General features: G+C 42.1%; 1 protein-coding gene and 1 non-coding gene across 3 annotated transcripts in view; both read left to right on the top strand.

Moving 5' to 3' along the window:
* The window catches only part of ACADM (acyl-CoA dehydrogenase medium chain), a 39915-nt gene extending 27530 nt beyond the window's left edge, over window positions 1-12385 (top strand). For both annotated transcript variants that reach the window (XM_039484224.1, XM_039484225.1), the window contains exons 11-12: window positions 270-518; window positions 11360-12385. In XM_039484224.1, the coding sequence (XP_039340158.1) occupies window positions 270-518; window positions 11360-11431 (321 nt within the window). In that variant the 3' untranslated portion in view covers window positions 11432-12385. The remainder of the gene's footprint in view (window positions 1-269; window positions 519-11359) is intronic.
* Window positions 930-1021, top strand: LOC120371219. Its single transcript, XR_005584214.1, has one exon. It is a non-coding gene; the product is annotated as a small nucleolar RNA SNORD45 (small nucleolar RNA).
* Window positions 12386-20159: the final 7774 nt, after the last annotated feature.

Below are 20159 nucleotides of genomic sequence, written 5' to 3'. Positions count from 1 at the left end.
TCTTTTTGATGTAAAGCAGGATGCAAACCCCATTAACAATGTAGCTAAACAGTGCTAAATTTTGTAGTTAGGTTTTAATTTTTAATTACTTGGGACTATGCCCCGAGCTATAGGTGTGAGATTCTGCCATCCCATAGCATATCTCTGAACAGAATTAATTCCATATACTGCTTTGCCCACAATATTAAAGAAGCTACATTGTTTCTTTCGTATTCCCTGTAGAATCCCAACTAGGCAATATTAACTTGCTTTTATTTTAACAATTGTAGCACCAAGCAGTGTCCTTCATGCTGGCTGAAATGGCAATGAAAGTGGAACTAGCTAGACTGGCTTGCCAAAGGGCTGCTTGGGAGATTGATGTGGGTCGCAGAAATACTTACTTCGCATCCATTGCCAAGGCATTTGCTGGTGACATTGCAAACCAACTAGCTTCAGATGCAGTCCAGATTTTTGGAGGAAATGGATTTAATAGTGAATATCCTGTAGAAAAACTAATGAGAGATGCCAAAATCTATCAGGTAAGTAAAACAAACAACTAAAATATTACTATAGGGGTTTCATTATGTCTATAAAATAAGCTAGTAGTTGCTTGCTTTTAAAATTGACTACTAAATAATATTTGAAAAGCTGCTCTCTCCCTGCCCACCTCACTTCTTTTGTGTGCAGGTTTTGCTTTGCATCTTTGGAGGTAGGATGCATCTTCTAGGTAGACTGAGGAAGGAGGCTGGCTAAGAAGTCAGATTGGGACTCTGTCACTGAACTTATTTTAGCCAAGGTTAAGCAGCATGTCGTCGTAGCGCTTCGTTCACTCCATTTACCCCTATTTTGGAGGGAGCTGGGATGATGGATTGGAAAAAACAGTTCTGGGCTACCCCAGGAGTGAGGAAGGGGAGGCTAGTAGGCTTTAAGAGAGGCAAAGTAGCTTCCAAAATCAGTGATGAGCCTTGGCATGTATTATCTGAAACTAAAGTTGATGGCAGTCACTACTCTTTTTAGCTCTTAGAATTACTCTTGAGATCTGAGAGATGTGCTACTTGTGCCTTCAGTTTTTAGAACACTCTGATATTATGTGGATATTTTTATTCTGGGACTTGAGTGTCTCTTTCCAAGTAAGAGCCATCTTTCTAAATGCTATCTTAAGTCTGAATACAGAAATGTTGGCATAGCAAGTCCGCATGTAGGCTAAAACACCATTCTTAAACTTGGCTTAAACATGCTTTGTCCTGACCCCACACTACATGGCCAGTACTTAAGCAGCCTGAATTAGTTTTAATGAAACATGGTTCTCAGCTCAATTCAGATAACTCTTAAACTAAGCAGCAACATAAAGGGCTGTGTGTAGTAAAAGGAAGGCTGCCTCTGTTAGCACCTTGTGGTATAGCAGGTATCCAGTGTTGTCTTAGAAAGCTCCTCTGAAATGCTGCTGTGGAAGTTCAGTGAGGCTCAAGTTCACAGCAGGGAGCAGCACCTGGTTAGGCAAGGTAAGAGGAAGCAGAGATTGAAAGGAAAGAAATCAAAATGTAGAGAAGAATATAGACTTTAATCCCCCACTTCAGTCTGTTTAAGAACGAACAGTTTTTAAGGAAACTGAAATTATACAAAACACTTAATATAAATAATCAAACCTGTAGACTATTTTAAAAGGCTTTCTGAAGTGGAGATTGAATTTTCTTCTTCCTTACATGATGATCCACTGCACTTCCCTGTTGCAAAACTGATGGTAATCTTCACGCATTTGCCAAATCACATAGGCAGAAAGGAGGGACCCATAATATAAGCATTTTATGATTACTTAAACTAAAAGCCACTTCAAGTACTTGGAGTGCTGCAGTACTAGTGCCGAGCAGAAGTTATCTCAGGAACATTATTGATACTTATTACTCTTCTAAAGGAATGATTGTAAAAGAATTCCTTTGCACAGACGGGGGCACAGTACTTTATTCCTAATACTATCAAGTGCAGGAATAGGAGCAACTAAATAATTCTGAAAAAGAGTTGGTTCTTTCACCTCGCAATGCGTTTCCTAGGCCACAAAATATTTATCCAACCTAACTGTGAAGATGCTGGCAAGTTCTAATGATGCAAAGAGAGTTTAGAAACCATGTTCTGTGACTAACTATCAATGTAATTGGTGGGAAACTTTTCTTTGCTGCTCCTGTTCTTTTTTTCTTTTGGTTCACATGAATGGTATAAAACTATTTCATTATTCTCATTAATTACTGTCAAGTATCAGAGGGTTAGCAGTGTTAGTCTGGATCTGTAAAAGCAGTAAAGAATCCTGTGGCACCTTATAGACTAACAGACGTTTTGGAGCATGAGCTTTCGTGGGTGAATACCCACTTCGTCGGATGCAAGAGACGAAGTGGGTATTCACCCACGAAAGCTCATGCTCCAAAACGTCTGTTAGTCTATAAGGTGCCACAGGATTCTTTACTGCTTTTTCATTAATTACTATAGTCCTAAAGCTGTTCTGGTTTCCCCTTTTATATGAGAAAAAAGAAAGGAAGCTGCAACCTTATTCTGTGTTTAGTACAGCACATTTCTATACCCTCTGCAAAACCTGAAGACGTGTGTTCAGGTAGAATGCTGTTTAGTTCTCTTGTCCCATGTCAGCAATCCTCTTTAACTTTTCCTCTACTTTATTTTTCTCTGATATAGGGAAGCAAAATGGGAGGCTTTCATCTTTGAGTTTATTCCTTGGTCTGGATTGAGGAGCCATTTTGTCAGTGTCCTTTGGGCAGCTCAGTTTTTCCACAAGCAAGCAATGGATAAGGCAACTGATGTCTGTAATCCTAGGCTCTGAAATTCATCTTCCAGTGATGCTCTTGAGCTTTCTCTCGTGATTATTTGCCAGTCTATGAAGTGTGTAACATTAACTCTCTCATCCAGAAAATGGACAGCATTCATCTACAGCTGATAGACAAGGTCTACATCCTTCAGAAAAGTGTTACTCTGGTAGTGAGATTAGTGTCTCGAGGCTTTTTTAAAAAGGGAGATTCTGTCTTGGACTATTCAAAATACAGGTAATGGTCCAGATTATCCCCTGTGGTGTGGCTGCTTCACACCATAGTAGTATCCTCCAGCAGCACAAAAGCAGGTTTAGACTAAAGAGTATGTGGCTGGGACTTTGAGCAGCCAGAGGTCACAGGAAACAGCCTTTCAGGTCCATTGGCAGCTGGTGAGAGTTAGAGCAGCTTCTTAGCTTCTCTGACTCACACAAGGGAACCAGCTCAAGATAAGAGGAGCACAACTATGGCTTTGCATTCCCCAAGTTTAGCTGTGGGGCACACAGCCAGCCAAGGATTGGGGCCCAGATCTTGTTCCAATTCCGTGTGTGTGTGTGTGTTTCCTTTGCCAATGAATCTATAAATAGTGTTATGGGACCATCTATTGGAAGGAAACAGGAAAGAGTTCTGAAAATCCAGCCCAATTACACAAGTTTCAGACAAAACATCCTCCCTTCCAGTTCTTTACCTTCTCTACAGAAAAGCACAGTCCACTCAAGCTCTGTCCCAGTACCCTCTCTGGTCTCTGAGTGTACCCCTTCAGGTTCAGACATCATTTCTTTACCTTTCCTGGACTGTAATCCCAGAATTTTCCCACTCTTAAACTGGGCCCTGGGCTACTGTACCCTGTGATGCCCTGTGTATAAGCTAGGCTTACCCAGCAGGTCTGACTGGGTTTAACAGTTCTTCCCTTTGAGAGTCTGTGATCAGTGGTGAATATTGTGACCACACAGCTTGTTAAGAACAGGTTTCAGAGTAGCAGCCGTGTTAGTCTGTATCCACAAAAAGAACAGTACTTGTGGCACCTTAGAGCCTAACAAATTTATTTGAGCATAAGATTTTGTGGGCTAAAAACAAAGTGTTGTTAATTTCTAACAGTAGGAACAAAACATAAAAGAAAAAGGATTTTAAAACAAATAATCTACCCATGTATCTGTGTTACCGGAGATAACATCTTACCATCCTCTGTTTATAACCTAAGCAGACCAACCTTCAGACACCCCAGCAGGTGCCTGTGTTGGTGTGGTTTCCCCAAACAGCTCCCCAGTCTCTTTATAAACTGATATTGACCTTTTGATCTTCTTGTGTTCCCGAGTCTCTTTCTGTCTAGCATTGTCTCTTAACTACCACAAAGTGGCTACCAAACAGTGACTTATTTTGAGTCATTGTTTTCCTTTGTTTGTTTTTCCTGACATCTCACCCTCCTCCATTACTAATCCAACATATTCATACAGTAAACGTTGCCAGTAACTAGGTCAACATACAGTATTAATAGAGGAGATCCATGTCCATCGTAAGATCTTCAAATATTTTTACTGTGTAACTAGGATGCCTTGGGTTTGTAAAATGGTTTTAGGTTGTCATCTTTATAAATGGCCTATTAAGTTTCAGAGTAATGTCTTCTTATATCAGTCACAACATTTATTTGAGAAATCTATCCAGGTGTTTGATTTGATGTTTCCTAAAGGGATCAGATTCTGGAAGCTCGTTTCATAGAAAGGTTCAGAGGGAATTTCGGTGCTGTTCTTCAAGTAGATGCAACCATGTATTCCACTTAGAGGTGTGTGTGTGCCCAATTTATCAGAGCCATTTTGCCTAGCAGTACCCATAGAGGGGCAGCGCTTGCACCTTGTAGTCATAACCCCTCCCCTGGCTAAGTTGAGACAGCATTGCCCTGGCCCCCTCAGTTCCTTCTTACCGCCTATGGCTGGAGTTGGAGCTCTGTGAAGTTAAGACTACACAATCTCTCACTATATTAGAGTATTTTTTTCTAGTTGTTAGGAGTATCCTTAGTGTTTGTTCAATTCACATTCTTTGTATTTAGTTAAGTATTCCCCTGAGATGCCCTCACCAGGGTTTAAACATTGTCAGTCATGTGGGGGAGCGATTCCCAACAGCAGTCTCCACACGTTGTGCTTGGGTGAAGCCCACAATCAAAGTGCAGTATTCAATCTGCAGATCGTTCACAAAATGGACTCGGATGTCTAGGGATCTTTGCCTAAAGCAGCAGCTACTTGAACAGGCCATGCTTCGGCGCCGGGGCTCTAGTCAGATTGGAGGTCACCCTCTGGTTCTGAGGGTGCTGCAGGCTCTGGAGCAGGCGCCTCTCCAAAGAGACTGAGGAGCTGTTCCCCATTTAGTGCACCGAGGAAAAGACTGCATAAGACCATTCCAGGTATCATGGGCATTCTTCTGCCTCCCTCAGGAAGAGCACAGGGTTAGTGCTGGCACGCAGGATGGCGCAGGTGCCTCTAACCCAACGTTTCTCAAATGCGGCCACTGTGGCCATGTGGAGCCACCAAGGACTTTTCTTGCAGCCACAGCCTCCTGGGCTGTGATGGGGGAGGAGGGAAGCAGTGGCCCCTCTCACAGGGCCACCAGCAGGGGTTGGGCCTTGCCTCTGGAGACACAAATGTTGGAGGTGCATTCCCCACTTTCCCAAGGGTGGGGGAACAGGCTTCAGCTGCAGGGCTTTGGGCTTCATCCGCATGGTAGCAGGCTCTAGTTCCAAGCTCTGGTCCCAGGCTCACCGCCCACGCCATCGTCCCTCGGCCCCAGGGCTTAATTTGTCCCAGGACTTGCCGGGGCTGAGTATGTCTGCTGTGAAAAGTGATATTAACAAACATACAAATATCACTTTTCACAGCAGCAGACTTACTATCTATCAAGTTAAAAAAAAAAATCAAAAAGGCAAAGGAAACAACAACAAAAAGACAAGAACACACAAAGCATCTTATTTGTGTTTCTATTCTGTTTAGGTCCAGTAAAGAATAGAGAACACTGTACATTTTTATTTATTTATTTATTTTTATTACTGAGTCTGGAAAAAACCTACATAAATAAATTACAATGATTTGGACGTGTATATATGCATATTTATTTGTTTTTCCTAAAGTTAATTAAATATTTTAGGAAAAATTGTCAGCAAGAGTTGGTGGCTGCACTCTGAGGCCACCAAAAAATTTGTTGTGAGAATCCCTGCTCTAACCTATCCATGGTGCTGAGTAGGGAGGTTAGAAATCCTGTACCATCAACTCTGGTTCTGGATCCACAGCATCCATGGACAAGGGCGATGCCAACACCGATTGATTGTTTCCATGTTGGCAGCGTACCAGGAAGCTACAGACCTCCTCTGCCTTTCCATCCCGACCGCTCCCTTAGTCAAGGACATTGCTAGGGCTGCATCATTTATAGCTCCATTGTCTGGATGGGCCGCTGAACCCTCGGGTCTGTTGTCACCACATCCCGATGTTCCCCTTCCACCAGGTTCAGTGCAAGGGACGTCCTTGGCACCGGGAAACTCCTCGGCACCACTGCATTTGGCACTGTCAGCATTACTGTGGCAGCTCTCACCACCCTCCACTTCATCACTGTCACCTGCTTCAGTAATGCCACTGACTTTGGGGTCGACACTCCTTCCAGCACTGGCATACTCAGTGCCTTTGATACTGCTTCATTCATTGGCACCGGTCCCTGCCTCGTTCTGGGCAACAAATGAGTTAGACTGGTTACTCGCTCCCTCAGGATTGGCTCCACCTTTATACCTGAAACCCAAGGCTTCTCAGCACCAAGGCTGGGATCTTCGTCTTCCTGCTCTCCATTACCTGACCCACATTGGGGACCATTTATGGAGCACTATGGGCACCAGGAGTGGCACTTGTCTTGCAGTTAGCAGAGGGACCCCTGGCCCAGTGCCTGCTGGCCTCTAATGCCTGAAATCTCCAGAGAAGTATTTTGGGCATTTATCATCAAGGCTATTTAGTGGCCAAGACATTATTGCAGTCCATGCTGGATGTCATAAATGCTTCGGCCAGAGTTAGGGCCTCTGTGGTGACCAGGGGAAGAATGTCCTGGCTGCAGACTTCAGGCATTGTTCCCGACATGCAGCAGGCCATAGGGGATTTGCTCTTCAATGGCTGGGTGGTTTTTTTTCACACAAATAGATGAGATCCTGCCCTCCTTCAAGGATTTTAAGGCTACCCTATGTTCTTGTGGGGTGTATACACCAACAGTGAGAAGGTGTCACTTCAGTGGTTAACCACAGCAACAGTACTATCTGCAGTGCACCTTTGGGCAACCTTTTGCTCCCTTGAGACAGCGGGATTACCCCAGAAAGGGTCATAGATCCCAGACGAGGAGGCAGTCGAGTCCATGGTTTGACCAATCGACACACCTCCTGCTGGGCCCCCCTAAGTGCCCATTTTGACTCTGCTAGCCGATCGCTTGCCTAAGGTCCAGAATCATCTTGTGGGCCATCTCAGCAGGAATTTTCCCCTGAACCATGAGTGGTCTCTAAAACCCTGTGTTCTGCAAGTCATCTTTGCAGCGTGGGGCATCCCAATGATTGACCTGTTTGCTACAAGGGACAACAGGAAATGCCGTCTCTTCTGCTTTCAAGGTGGCCTCAAGGTCACCTTCCATCTCATTTGGCAATTGGCTCTCCTGCATGCTTTTCCTCTGATCCGGATCATTCCACAGGTCATCCTCAAGCTGAAAGCAGATCGGGACAGGCTCATCCTCATTGCCCTGGCATGGCCGAGGCAGTGCTGGTTTTCCGACCTTCTTGCACTGTCACTTTGGCCTCCTGTATTCCTTCCTCTCCATCCTGACCTGCTCATGCAGAACCACGATCACACCTTGCATCTGGCACTCAGCTCCCTCCCTGCATCTTATGATGTGGCTGCTCTGGTTGAATGACAAGGAAGAGTGATGTTCTGCAGCTGATCGATAGACCTACTCAGTAGTATAAAACCGTCTACTAGGATGGCCTATTCGGCAAAGTGGAAGCGTTTTTCAATGTGGTCATTGGCCTGCGGAGTTCAGCTGACACTAGGAGTTCAGCTGACACTAGGAAGACTATTTGCTACGTCTTCAGTTGTCAGGATTACACTTAGGTCATTGAGGGTGCATCTAGCAGCAATCTCAGCCACTCATTCATGGAAGATCGGTGTTTTCCAAAGCCATGGTGGAAAGGAATCCTTCATCTCCACCCGCTGGTGCAGGAACTGGTTCCCTTGTGGGATGTTACCACCATTTTAGTGACTCTTATGGGACCTCAGTTTGAGCCTCTGACATCCTGCCCCTGTCTTCTCATGTCAAAAAACTGCCTTCCTCGTGGCAATAACATCTTCAAGGAAAATGTGTGAATTGCAGGCAGAACCTGCCTGTGATGGCAGAGCCTCCTTACACACAATTCTCCAAAGACAAAGTGACGTTTCGGCTGCACACAAAGTTTGTGTCTCAAGTGGTCTCTGTTTAATTTAAACTAAGCAGTATATTTGCTTGTGTTTTTTCCTAAGCAGCATTCATCTCCAGAGGAGCAGCGTTTTCACACATTGGACATCAGACTATGTCTGACCTATCTGGACAGGACTACACCCTTTCAGGCTTTGCCATCTCTGTGTGGTCTGCAGGCAGTGCGAAGGGGCAAGCAGTTTTCTCACAGATGATCTTTAAGTGGATAAGTTCCAGCATCATGACTGCCTATGAAATCGCGTTAGCTATGTTTCCTCTGCGGGGTGTGAGCTCATCCTATGAGCGTGCAATCTACATCAATAGCATTCCTAAGTGACATCTCGGTATTGGATATTTGCAGGGCTGCCACATGGTTGTTGATACATACATGACAAACCCTTGTGCCCTTACCATGGCATCCAGAGCAGATGGACCCAAAGCACCTTTGGGAAGGTGGTTGTGCAGTCCTTGTTTAAATAGACTTTGAGCTACGCCTCCTACACCTAAGTCACCTAAGTGGAATACCCAGCAGCATTACTTGAAGGAGAAATGGTTACTTACTGTAACTGTAGTTCTTTTGAGACGTGATGCAGATGTGTATTCCACAGCCCACCTTCTGTCCCCTCTGCATAGGCATCTAGTTTCTGGGCATTCAGTGCAAAGAAACTAAGGTGGGGGAGGAGCATCAGGGTGGCAATACCTCAATAGCCAGGGATGGGGCTATGGCCACAAGGTGCAAGTGCCATCCCCTAGAGGGACTGTTAGGCAAAATTCTCCACATCTAAGTAGTGAGCGCACACATCTAAGTGGAATACATGTCTGCATTACATCTCAGAGAACCACAGTCACAGTATGTAACAGTTTCTTGTCTAAAGTGTCCAGAGCCTTTTAGTTCTGTAATTGCCTTGTAAGTATTTTTATTATTTAAATCTTTCTCCCAGGAACTTGGATTTATTATTGTTGATTTTATCATAAATTTTCTTTGGGACTGAAGGAATGGTAATTGATTTTTATTTGGGGAAAAATGAGTAGGTCTCTACATTTTCTACATTCATCTTCTTGGAACCTTATTGATTTTGATTAATCTTTTTTATAATTATGATGATGTCTGTGCTTATATTTAAGAATTTTTAAAATTTTGTATTGATTTAAATTTTCACCATTGCAGGAAATTATGGTGAGGTCAGGCAATTATTTAATGACAGTAGACGTTGAGATGCAAAAAGTTAAGCTTTATAAACTGTTAATATATAAATTGTTAATATCACGTCAACATAAACACAGTAAATATCCGTAAATCAAGAAATTGTATCTGTTTTACTATTTATTCGCTAGTCCCTTTATAAAACACTAATTTTAAATCGCGGGATTTTGACTCTGATAAATTCTCAAGCAGTGTTTATCCTACTTTATCTGTACATTTCAGTTATTTTTGGTGGAAATATATTTTTGTCAGTTTGTGCATGGTGAAAGCTGTGTTTACTGACATTTACAGATAAAAATCTAACCCTTTCAAGCCTAGTTATGATTATCCCCATTAATCTCTCTGCAGGAGTTATATTTGTGATACATCAGCTCATTATCTAAGGAATTACAGAGAAGAAAGCCTCAAAGTATTTTCTTTTGTGGTTTTGATTGGTCTCCTGTTATTGACATTTGTAGCAGTGTTTCATTGTTAAACTTTCTTTAAAAATAATAAATAGAAAATATATATTTGCTGAATTGATTGCAACATTCTTCTGAAGTCTGGATTGAAGAATTTTCATTCCTCAGACATTGATCATTGGTCACATGTTTTGGAGTGATTCTAATTTCCTTCAATATTCCATCTAACCATACTTCTCTAGTTCTGGTTTCTATTCCTAATCTTTTGGGAAGTTTATAGAAAAGAATAATCCACGGTGTTGCCTCATCTGTCTGTAAAGAGTCTTTAAATGCCTTACTGTGTTGCATCCATTGTCACTTTAAAGTAAGTATTCCAGCCTCTGAAAGAGTTTATTTCAGATTTATACCATCCTCCCATTTCTGATGCATGATACCTCACATGTCTCTTGCCCTCGATTACTTTTTGCACTTTATTATTGGCCCTACTGTATCACTGCCTGATGACAGACTGCATGTGCTCTTGTCCATATGCTTCATCTGCAAAAACTTTGTTTCCCATCGGTTCTTTTGTTCAATTTGTGTACTTGATTTCATTCAGTACTTCTCACATTCTTCCATAGACTGTTCTGATAAAGTTATTTCCCCCTTTCTTGTTCTCAGTTTAGTCCCAATTACAAACCTAAGTAACAGTGACCATGATCTTATTTAGAAGCTCTCTCTGTACAACTTAAAATATAACCTTTTGTGCTTAAAGTGCCCAAAATTCTTAAGACCCTGAAGCTTGTTCTGCTTTTCAAACATGGGTGTTAACTGAACCCTTTCTTGTGATATTTCTTAACAAGACTTGTAGGTTTTTCATTGCTCGGATAATGCTTTGCAGTTATATACTGCCTTCCTTCTGAGAATCTTGAAACACCTGGTGGTGAAGATAATTATCCTATTATGCAGTTGGTAAAACTGAGGCTTTGTGACCTTGACCAAATCTACACAAGTCTTTAGGAGAGTTAGGAACTGAAATCTTAACTCCAGTTCTGTACTTTAACCACTGAATCATACTTCATGTCTCCCATCATGCCTCTCTATTTTTGTGTACTGCCAAAAAGGATAAAGACCAAAATCCTGATTTCAATCCTAGCACAAAGAGCTTCATAGTAAATGTTTCATTTTGTTGCCAGCACACAGGCTAAAACAGAGGGGTGGTTTGAGCAACAGGAGAAAAGGGGAGAGAGAACACAGTGCCAGAAAAGATACAAAAATGTGGGCTGAGAGATGAAAGAACACAGTATTACTGGGGGGAGAGGCATTGCAAACCTGATAAAATGAAGACAGACAACAAAAGAAATTAAGAAAGTAAGGGGGGAAGTGGCCATGAACAGTTTGGGTAAAAAGAACAGCACTGCTTTACATACTTGTGAAGCTTTTAATGTTTTGTATGTTGTATTGAAACTGATCTTGCTATTTTTAAAAACTGGCAATGTAACACAATAACGTAATAGTATCATAATTCTTTTCAGATCTACGAAGGAACAGCTCAGATCCAAAGGCTGATCATAGCACGTGAACATGTTGCCAAGTTTAAAAGTTAAGCAAAAGCATTGGTGTTGGCTGTCAATTCCTTCATAAAGGAAAAGAGGGCTTTAATCTTTTTCTTGAATGCAGTTTAAAAAGAAAAAAATAAGAACCTTTCCTTCACACTTTTGTATTATGTACTTTCTTAAACATTACTTTTATACCTTTTTTCCCCCCTCCATCCCAATACAAATTTGGTATTTTCTAAAGCATATCTTTGGCCTCCAATATGTTTTTTCAATAGTACATTTTTTCTCCTTAGAAGGGTCCAAACTTGCACACATTGGAGTACATTGTAGTTTCATCATTGAATTCCGTAGGAGCAGACTTGGACCTAAGCAAAGAAATAATATTGAAACCTTTAATAAAAAAGCTATTACTCTGTTTCCTCAGAGATCATGTTCTGCTTCATATGGTCTCCAAATCAGTAAGTTTCAATTTCTTCTGTGTACTTACAGCTTTGAGTTCTACAAACTTGCACTTTCAGAATATTTAAAATTAAGTATAGGTGAATGTTTAGGCCCTGCTAAATTATAATACTATGTTCTGACATCAAAACAGGGATTATTGTTTTAGGAAAATAATATCAGAGCAGCTGAATTATCACTTTATTTTACTTTACTTGTAAATTGTCTATACATGTATGAACAAAACCTGTTTTTGTTTACAGTGGCATAGCATAACACGAAATTTGGTTTACTTGTGCACCATCTTTCATCTTACTCATCTGAAACCAGTGCTGATGACATATTTTTCTTTTGTTCTGTCTATTTGGATGCATGTACTTTACCTGCTGTGCCTTAAAAAAAAGTTATTGTATTGTCTACAGTTTAAAAAAAAAACAACCTCATTCTCTTCTCTCTCCTTCCTAAAATAAGACTTCATTTTATGGATAAATACTGTGAACAACTTTTGGGAACTAATGCGATGCGCAATAGTAGTTTCATTAACTACGTATTTTTTTTATAGCAGAAAAACTGAACAATGACCATCCAGATTCAGATTTATTTTAGTTTCTTTGAACTGCATGCATTCAAAATCACCATAAGGATTACTGTGACACATTTTTGGTTATAGTGTCCCTATTAAACATAAATATTACCTCATAAACTCAAGTATGATGATTGATAGAAGCAGTAAATCACACAATGCAAAGTTTTTCCTGTCATGTTTAATAGTAAATGATTGAAAAGTTGTTTCTGTTAGTCATAGTGCTGAATTGCAATAATAAAAAACTGCTTATTTTCAGAAAACAGATGTGCACTACTCATTTTTATTTTCAAATGGGGACCAATTTCCTTCAAATAGACTATGGTAGAAACATTGTGTGGCATTATTGGTAATAGGATATTAAGATGTGACATTTTAAGTTACTTGTTCAAATCAGGTCCAGCCCAGAATTAGACAATTCATTTTTAGTCAATCTTTGTGAATGAGTTAATAATTATACTTAATTCCTATCTGGTCATTATCCATGCCACAGACCACTGCAATGGACCATCTCAGTCGAGGCCATGGAAATCTCCCTCATAGAGGGACTAACTCACCTCTTCCAAATTATCATTAATACTTAGTGGGGTTTGAAGAGGGGAAGTTTATACTGTGCATGCTATGTACCTGTTTTGGGGATCCAACTAACCTCAAGCATTACTTGAACAGCAGTCAGTATCCAGCCGCTGGAAGTGAACAAGTATCATGTCAGTTTCCAGGACGGTCAATCTTTCATGAGAACTAAATTCACATTTCAAGTTTTATTCTCTCTGTTCTGTTTCCTAGTTGAGGGTGAATCATTTTGTAGTGGGAGGTTTTTGTCTAAACTTATTGAAATAAGTATTTAAGGTGCCACAAGGCATAAATTTTGTTTTTGGGTAGTACTAGCAAAATGCCTATCCTCATAGAAGTCTTGCTGAAGGAAAACAGAAGTGCTTGTGCACATGAAAGCAGAACCAAAGCAGAACCATATGATTTGGATGGAGTGCACTTTAATGTATACAAGCAAAAGTTTTCCTCCAGTGTGTGTGCAGTAGGATAGGGAAAGAACACAGAGAACCCTTAAAAAGAAGGAAGCATAATCCTTCTCCCAGCACTGGGGAGCTCAAGAGTGGGGGCCAGCTCCAACTGCTTGCAGCAATGCTTTCACCCACTGTGCAGCATGTGTGAGTGGTGCTATGGCTGTGCTGCAGTGAAGGAGTAGTAAAACCCATTGTTTGCCACACTCCCAGTAACACACCAGCACCCAGGAGACATTAGGTCTTTCAAAGGGAAAATGCTTCCTGATAACATCACTAAGGTGGTGGTTACTCCCACTAACGTGGCTGAGTCACATAGGAGGTATAATGAATCCAAAGAGCCAAACTCTACCCTCACTTGCATCCTGTGCTATCTCAGGTTTCAGAGTAGCAGCCGTGTTAGTCTGTATCTGCAAAAAGAACAGGAGTACTGCTGGCACCTTAGAGACTAACAAATTTATTTCAGCATGAGCTTTCGTGGGCTACAGCTCACTTCTTCGGATGCATAGAATGGAACACACAGACAGGAGATATTTATACATACAGAGAACATGAAAAGGTGGAAGTATGTGTACCAACAGGGAGAGTCTAATCAATTGAGATGAGCTATCATCAGCAGGAGGAAAAAAAAAAACTTTTGAAGTGATAATTGAGATGACCCATAGAAGGTGTGAGAACTTAATATAGGGAAATAGATTCAATTAGTGTAATGACCCAACCATTCCCAGTCTCTGTTTAAACCTAAGTTAATTGTATCTAATTTGCATATTAATTCGAGTTCAGCAGTCTCTCTTTGGACTATCTCAGAGATTGGTGGGCTTATGTAGGGTGAAAGGAAGGCAAGAATCTGGCACTAAATATGTCCAGAATGGGTTCTCTTGAATCATCTTCTCCATTTGAGTCAGTCTTTAAGCTGCCTCAAAAGAGGATTTCCACTGTAATATATTAGGTGGACAATGTCTTAATTCCTTTGTGCTTTTCTTCATTTCCTAGCCCTAGCTTTCATAAAACCATAACATTAATTTTTGCAAATGGGAAGTTTTGGTTCCTGAAACAAGCTATATGGATGCATATGAAATATTTGCAACCTCAGAGTCCCTCCTCAGAGGATGTAATTAGTAAATGCACCAATTCAACATATCAGGTGATGGGCCTCTTCTCAGTCAACTGCACTTGCAGTTCTGATTGCATTTGAGGGAGGGTTGTGCTCCCTGCATTCTGGCATCCTACAGGAGCTTGGCTTGCCTGCCCTAAGGCTGCTCTAATTTGTGCTCTTTCCCATGGCTTCCAATAAGCCCTTGGGAAGCAGAGACTAGTCATAGTGCAGCATGCTCTGGCCATGCTCCCAGTCCAACTCCTGCAGTGGTGGCTGGAAACAAGGCCAGTGTAGAGCTCCTATGCTATCTCTACAGCAGCTGGGGAGACCTTCTGCATAGGGGTTATTCTCAGGAAGCTGTTTCTGCCCACCTTAAGGCCCCTTTACACTACCAGAGTAATATAAAAGGAGCCTTAGTGTAACAGAGTTGGGCTCCATCTCTACATTACAGTGGTTGAACTGCTCCAGTGTATATATTTTTGTACCTTTCTGCATCCTTGGGATTTTTTTAAAGTGTTCTCAGTTTGCAGAAATTGTAAGAATCAAAGAAATAAATAGAATAAGGCAAACTATAGAGAACTGTTAGCTAAATACCACTCTTTCCTACGTGTGGCTTTGCTTAGGATAATAAACATGCAGAACCTGGTGACTATTAGCTGTTTTATAAAACCTCAGGGGACAGGACATGCTCAAAAAGGGAAATGGCAAAAATGTTACTAGGGAAAAGAGCAGAAGGGAAAAAAGGGACTCTCCCCGCCCCCCCCCCCCCCAGGCAAGTACACACGAAACAATGCTTTCTCTCACCAAACCAAAAAAAAAAAAAGTCCATTATCATTTCTGGGAGAATCTCTTCTATGGGGACTTGATTCAACTTTTAACTTAGGTAGCAAAACAGGCAAAGGAACAGGAAAATCAGATGGTGGTTGTAGAAGACCATTCTCCACACTTTAACCCTCCTAGGTCTTGCTCTCCTTGTCAATCCTTGCTTTCCTAACCATGGTATATTTGGTAGATTTACCTCTCAGAAGTCTAGACAAACCACACCATCAATCTAAATGGTGTTAATAGCTGTAACATGTCTGAAATCCATTTCTCTGTGTGTGGTTTTAAAAAAAAAAAAGGGGGGGGTGCGTTAGGACTGCTTCTTCCCACTTGGCTACACCATGCATTCTTACAGCATGCACTCTAGTGGAAAATCTGTGTGATTTTTGGAGTGTTTACTTGTCTTGTTGGAGTGACTTATGTGACCTCGTTTATTCGTGTATGTTCAGCATGTGAATTCTGTCATTTCTATCAGTCTATACTTAGAAATAACTTAATTCTGGGAACTGCTGAAAAGGGCAATTTTCTGAGAGATTTTGTCACCAAGAAAGAGTTTTCATAGAACTCAATATCAATGCACCTCTCCTTGGTTTCTCAGACATATTCCTTTCTTTCAGTAGCAAGCCACCATCTGAAATTTAATATCCAAACCCATGATTGGTGCTTATAGAGGACTTAGGGTTTTTTTTTTTTACTATTATTATTGACCGGAGCATTTGATGGAAGGCAAAGTCTGGCATGCAGGCCATTTATTGTTTCTTGTAGCTTTTTAATCTAATTTAGTTATTGTAAATTGCCAGTTTGCTAACTTGGAGAACATCAATCCTGCAACACATTCAGGTGATGCATACAAAAAACTATAAGACTGAAAATTCACATTCAAATATCCTCTTTTTCTAGGGATTTTCTCCATACTACACCATATTGTTATACACTGCATTTCATCCTTAAGTATCCCAAAACATTTTACAAATCAAAATAACCAATATAAATTATACACTGTGACACCCTGTACTCCATATTCACTTTTATATAGTTATGATACGTTTTGTACAAAGCATGACTTGCGAGGTATCATTTAGAAACTCAATCTGCTGAACATCATTGTCCTATTAAGATGTGTGTAACATCACTGGATGTAAAATTATGAGATTTTGCTATATGACTGTTACTGAAATATGTTGTAGTTCTAGGAAACACCCACAAACTAGTTTTTCAGAGACAAAACACATAGCAACCCCAGACAGGTCAATAAAGTCAAGTGGGCTATCATTTAAACAGCCATTCTTCAGTAATGGGGAAGTGTAAATAAGAAATTCACATTTCCTCCCATTTATGGTGCAGATCTCACATATAAAGGGGACTGTTTATCTACCCCACAGTGGGGGCCAGGGATATTCCTAAAAGAGAGGACGTGGGTATAAAAATAAAGGACAGTGACCTTCGCAGGACCTTCATCTCTCCTCTCCACCTTATATTGCTCTGCTCATACTATCAATGAATACCTAAAGAAAACTAAGGGGAATGGTCCCAGGCTGAAAGGAAATCCAGCCTGAGAACTGTGAAGTGAGAATTGCCTGCAGTATCTAGTGTGGTGAGAATTATGTTTGCTTCAAATCTTATTTAGCTTGGTAAAGTTTAGGAATTAGCTTGCAGTTTTATCTTTTTTTTTCTTTTGTAACCAATTCTGACTTTATACCTTTCCACTTATAATCACTTAAAATCTATCTTTTTCCTATTTAATAAACTTTATCTAAACCAGTGTGTGTGTGTGTTTGGAAAATCTTTACTCAGGTCAACAGGACTGGTGTATATTAATTACCCATTGTTGGAATGACAGACTAAATATGAGTCTGTACAATCCAGTGGGCTATTGAACAGTATAAGATGCACATTTGGGGCGGGGAAGGGAGGCGGGGGAACTGGGACTCAGAGATATGTGGGTGTCATCCTGTGTGGAATTCATGGATGGCTGGGCATAGCATTCATGTGCTCAGCTGGGAATGACTTTGCCAGCTGGTAGCTGTGATGAGCAGAGACTGCAAGGGCTTTCTGTTCACTAGCAAGGCAGTGTAAAACATCCTTAAGGGGAGACACCAGTTCAGGTTGCAGCCTGTAGAATATCACATGCACAGGATCACATCTCCCAGTTCTGAAGTGCAATCACCTCAGATGTAGAAAATAGTGAGTGTTGAGTAGCACACAGACTACACAACCGTTTAGGTTAGGAAGGGCAAAACACCATTTCCATTTGACACTTCAAAGAGAACATAGTTAATCTTGTTTTGTTTTGAGCCAAATCCCTACTGTATGCACCTTTTCTGATCTAGAGTTCTAGATTTTAATACAAACATGTCAAGTTGTACAGTTTGCTGAGGAGTGTTTTCTGTTAGGGAAGAACAATCTCCAAGCAGACTACACCAAGTTTGAAAAAACTGTAGCAGCAGGTCCTCTTCAAGCTTTCAGTACTTTACATAGAAATGCTCACCTCTAATTTGATTCCACTCCTCAGCTAGAAATTCCATATAAAATGACAGCAGATTTTCTCAAGTTCCTGTTCCTTTAAGGAGCTACAGCCAAGAGAAAGACTTACTCCTTTTGATGCCTGTAATTTAATAAGTATTAGTTTTGCAAACAATCTAAATGTGCTGTTACACAGTCTGCTAAACCACACTGGCTGTACCTCCTTAATGAATAGGAACCCAAGAAAATCTGCCATCATCCTATATTAGGGAGACAAGGTGGGTGAGGTACAGTAACTCCTCACTTAACGTCCTCCCACTTAATGTTCTTTCGAAGTTATGTTGCTGCTCCATTAGGGAACATACTAGTTTAAAGTTGTGCAATGCTCCCTTATAACGTCGTTTGGCTGACTTTACAAGGGAGCATTGCACAAGTTCCTCTTTGCCGCCTCCTCCTCCTCGTCCCTCCTAGTGCTTCCCCTGCCACCAAACAGCTGTTTGGCGGCGCTTAGGACTTTCTGGGAGGGAGGGAGCAAGCAAGCGGGGAAGCTGCCCTCCCTTCCCCCGGCAGGCAGGGCCACCTGGAAAGCGGGGGCTAAGGGGGCCCCAGGGCCCTGGCCTACAGCTCTAAAGCCCCTTTCGGAATGCGGCCCTGCATTCAGGGCTGGCTCCAGGCACCGCACAGCAAGCAGGTGCTTGGGGCAGCCAACGGCAAGGGGCAGCACATCCGGCAATTCGGCGGCGGGTCCCTCAGACCCTCTCGGAGGGAAGGGCCTGCCGATGAATTGCTGATGAAGAATGAAGCGGCGCTGTGGAGCTGCCGCCGAAGTGCCGCTGATCACGATCGCAGCTTTTTTTTTTTCTTCCGCCGCTTGGGACGGCAAAAACTCTGGAGCCAGCCTTGCCTGCATTTGAAGGAGAAAGCGCTGCTTCTCTCTGGCCTCTGGCTGTTCAGCTGCCCTTGCTCCTCCTGAGTCCTCTGTCCCGTGCTCGCAGGGCCGCATTCAAGCTGCAGGCCAGGGCTCCCTTAACCCAGGGCCCTGTAGCCCCTAAAGCCCCTGTGTTCTGGGTGGTCCTGCCGGGGCTGGGGGGGGGAAGGCGGCTCCCAGAATTGCGACCATGGGGGCAGTGCTGCACTGTGCAGCCACCTGCACACCCCCTGCACCAAACAGGAGCTGCCCCAGCTAAGTGCTCTGTACCTCCTGCCTGCCCCAGCCCTGAGCCTCCTCCCGCACCCCCACCTTGAGCGCCCTCCCACACCCTAACTCCCTCCCAGACCCTGCACCCCCTGCCCTGAGCCCCAGGGGTAAGCAAGGGGCACCTCCTCACCACAGTACAGTACTGCACAGTATATAATGCCTTTTGTCTGCCACAAAAAAAATGTCCTTGGAATCTAACCCCCGCATTTACATTACATCTTATGGGAAAATTGGATTTGTTTAACATCGTTTCATTTAAAGTTGCATTTTTCAGGAACATAACTTACAACATTAAGTGGGGAATTATTGTAATATCTTTTATTGGATCAAATTCTGTTGGTGAGAGAAACAAGCTTTCGAGCTTACACAGAGCTCTTCTTCGAGTCTGAGAAATGTACCCAGGGTCATAGCTAAATACAATGTGAAACAGATGGTTTAGCATAAGTAGTTAACACAAATTTCAAGGGATGATTTAAGGTGAAATGACCCATTAACACCCCTCTACTCATAGGGGAGGAAAGATGTGGGGGGTTGTTAGTGGGTTATACATTGTTGTAATAAACCATAAATCCAGTGTCTCTATTCACTCCATGTTTTTGTAGTGTTTTGTAAAGTTATAAGTTTAAGCTTCCAGGCTTGTCTTTTGAAACTGTTGTGCAGGTTCCCTTTGGGGATGAGGACTGATAGGTCAGATGTAGAGTGATGGCTTTGTGAAAAGTGTTCACCTGCAGGTGATGTGGTGTTTTTGTCTTTTATCATTTCCCTGTGTGAGTTTATTCAAGAGTGTGGTGCTTGTCTGGTTTCACCCATAGGTATTATTGGGACATTTAGTGCACTGGATGAGGTACACCAGATGTTGTGACAGGCATGTGTAGGACCTATGGGTATTGAAAGGTGTGTTGTGTGTGGGGGGGTGTAGATTATTGTAGCGGTGGAGATATGTCTGCAGGTTTTGCATCTATTCTGGCAAGGTCTTGGGCCATTTTGAGTTGGGGAGCCAGTGGGGAGCTGTTTCTGATGATGAGCTGGGAGAGGTAGAGGGTTATTAAAAGGCCAGAAGAGTAGGTTCAGGAAAGATTTCTTTCAGAATGGGGTCCCCATTAAGTATGGGTTGTAGTTGTTTGATGGTCCCCTATATGGGTTCCAGAGTGGAGTGG

The sequence above is a fragment of the Mauremys reevesii genome, linkage group 8 (genome assembly GCF_016161935.1).
Source record: "Mauremys reevesii isolate NIE-2019 linkage group 8, ASM1616193v1, whole genome shotgun sequence".
Lineage (NCBI taxonomy): Eukaryota > Metazoa > Chordata > Testudines > Geoemydidae > Mauremys > Mauremys reevesii.
This window is presented reverse-complemented; position numbering and strand designations above follow the sequence as displayed.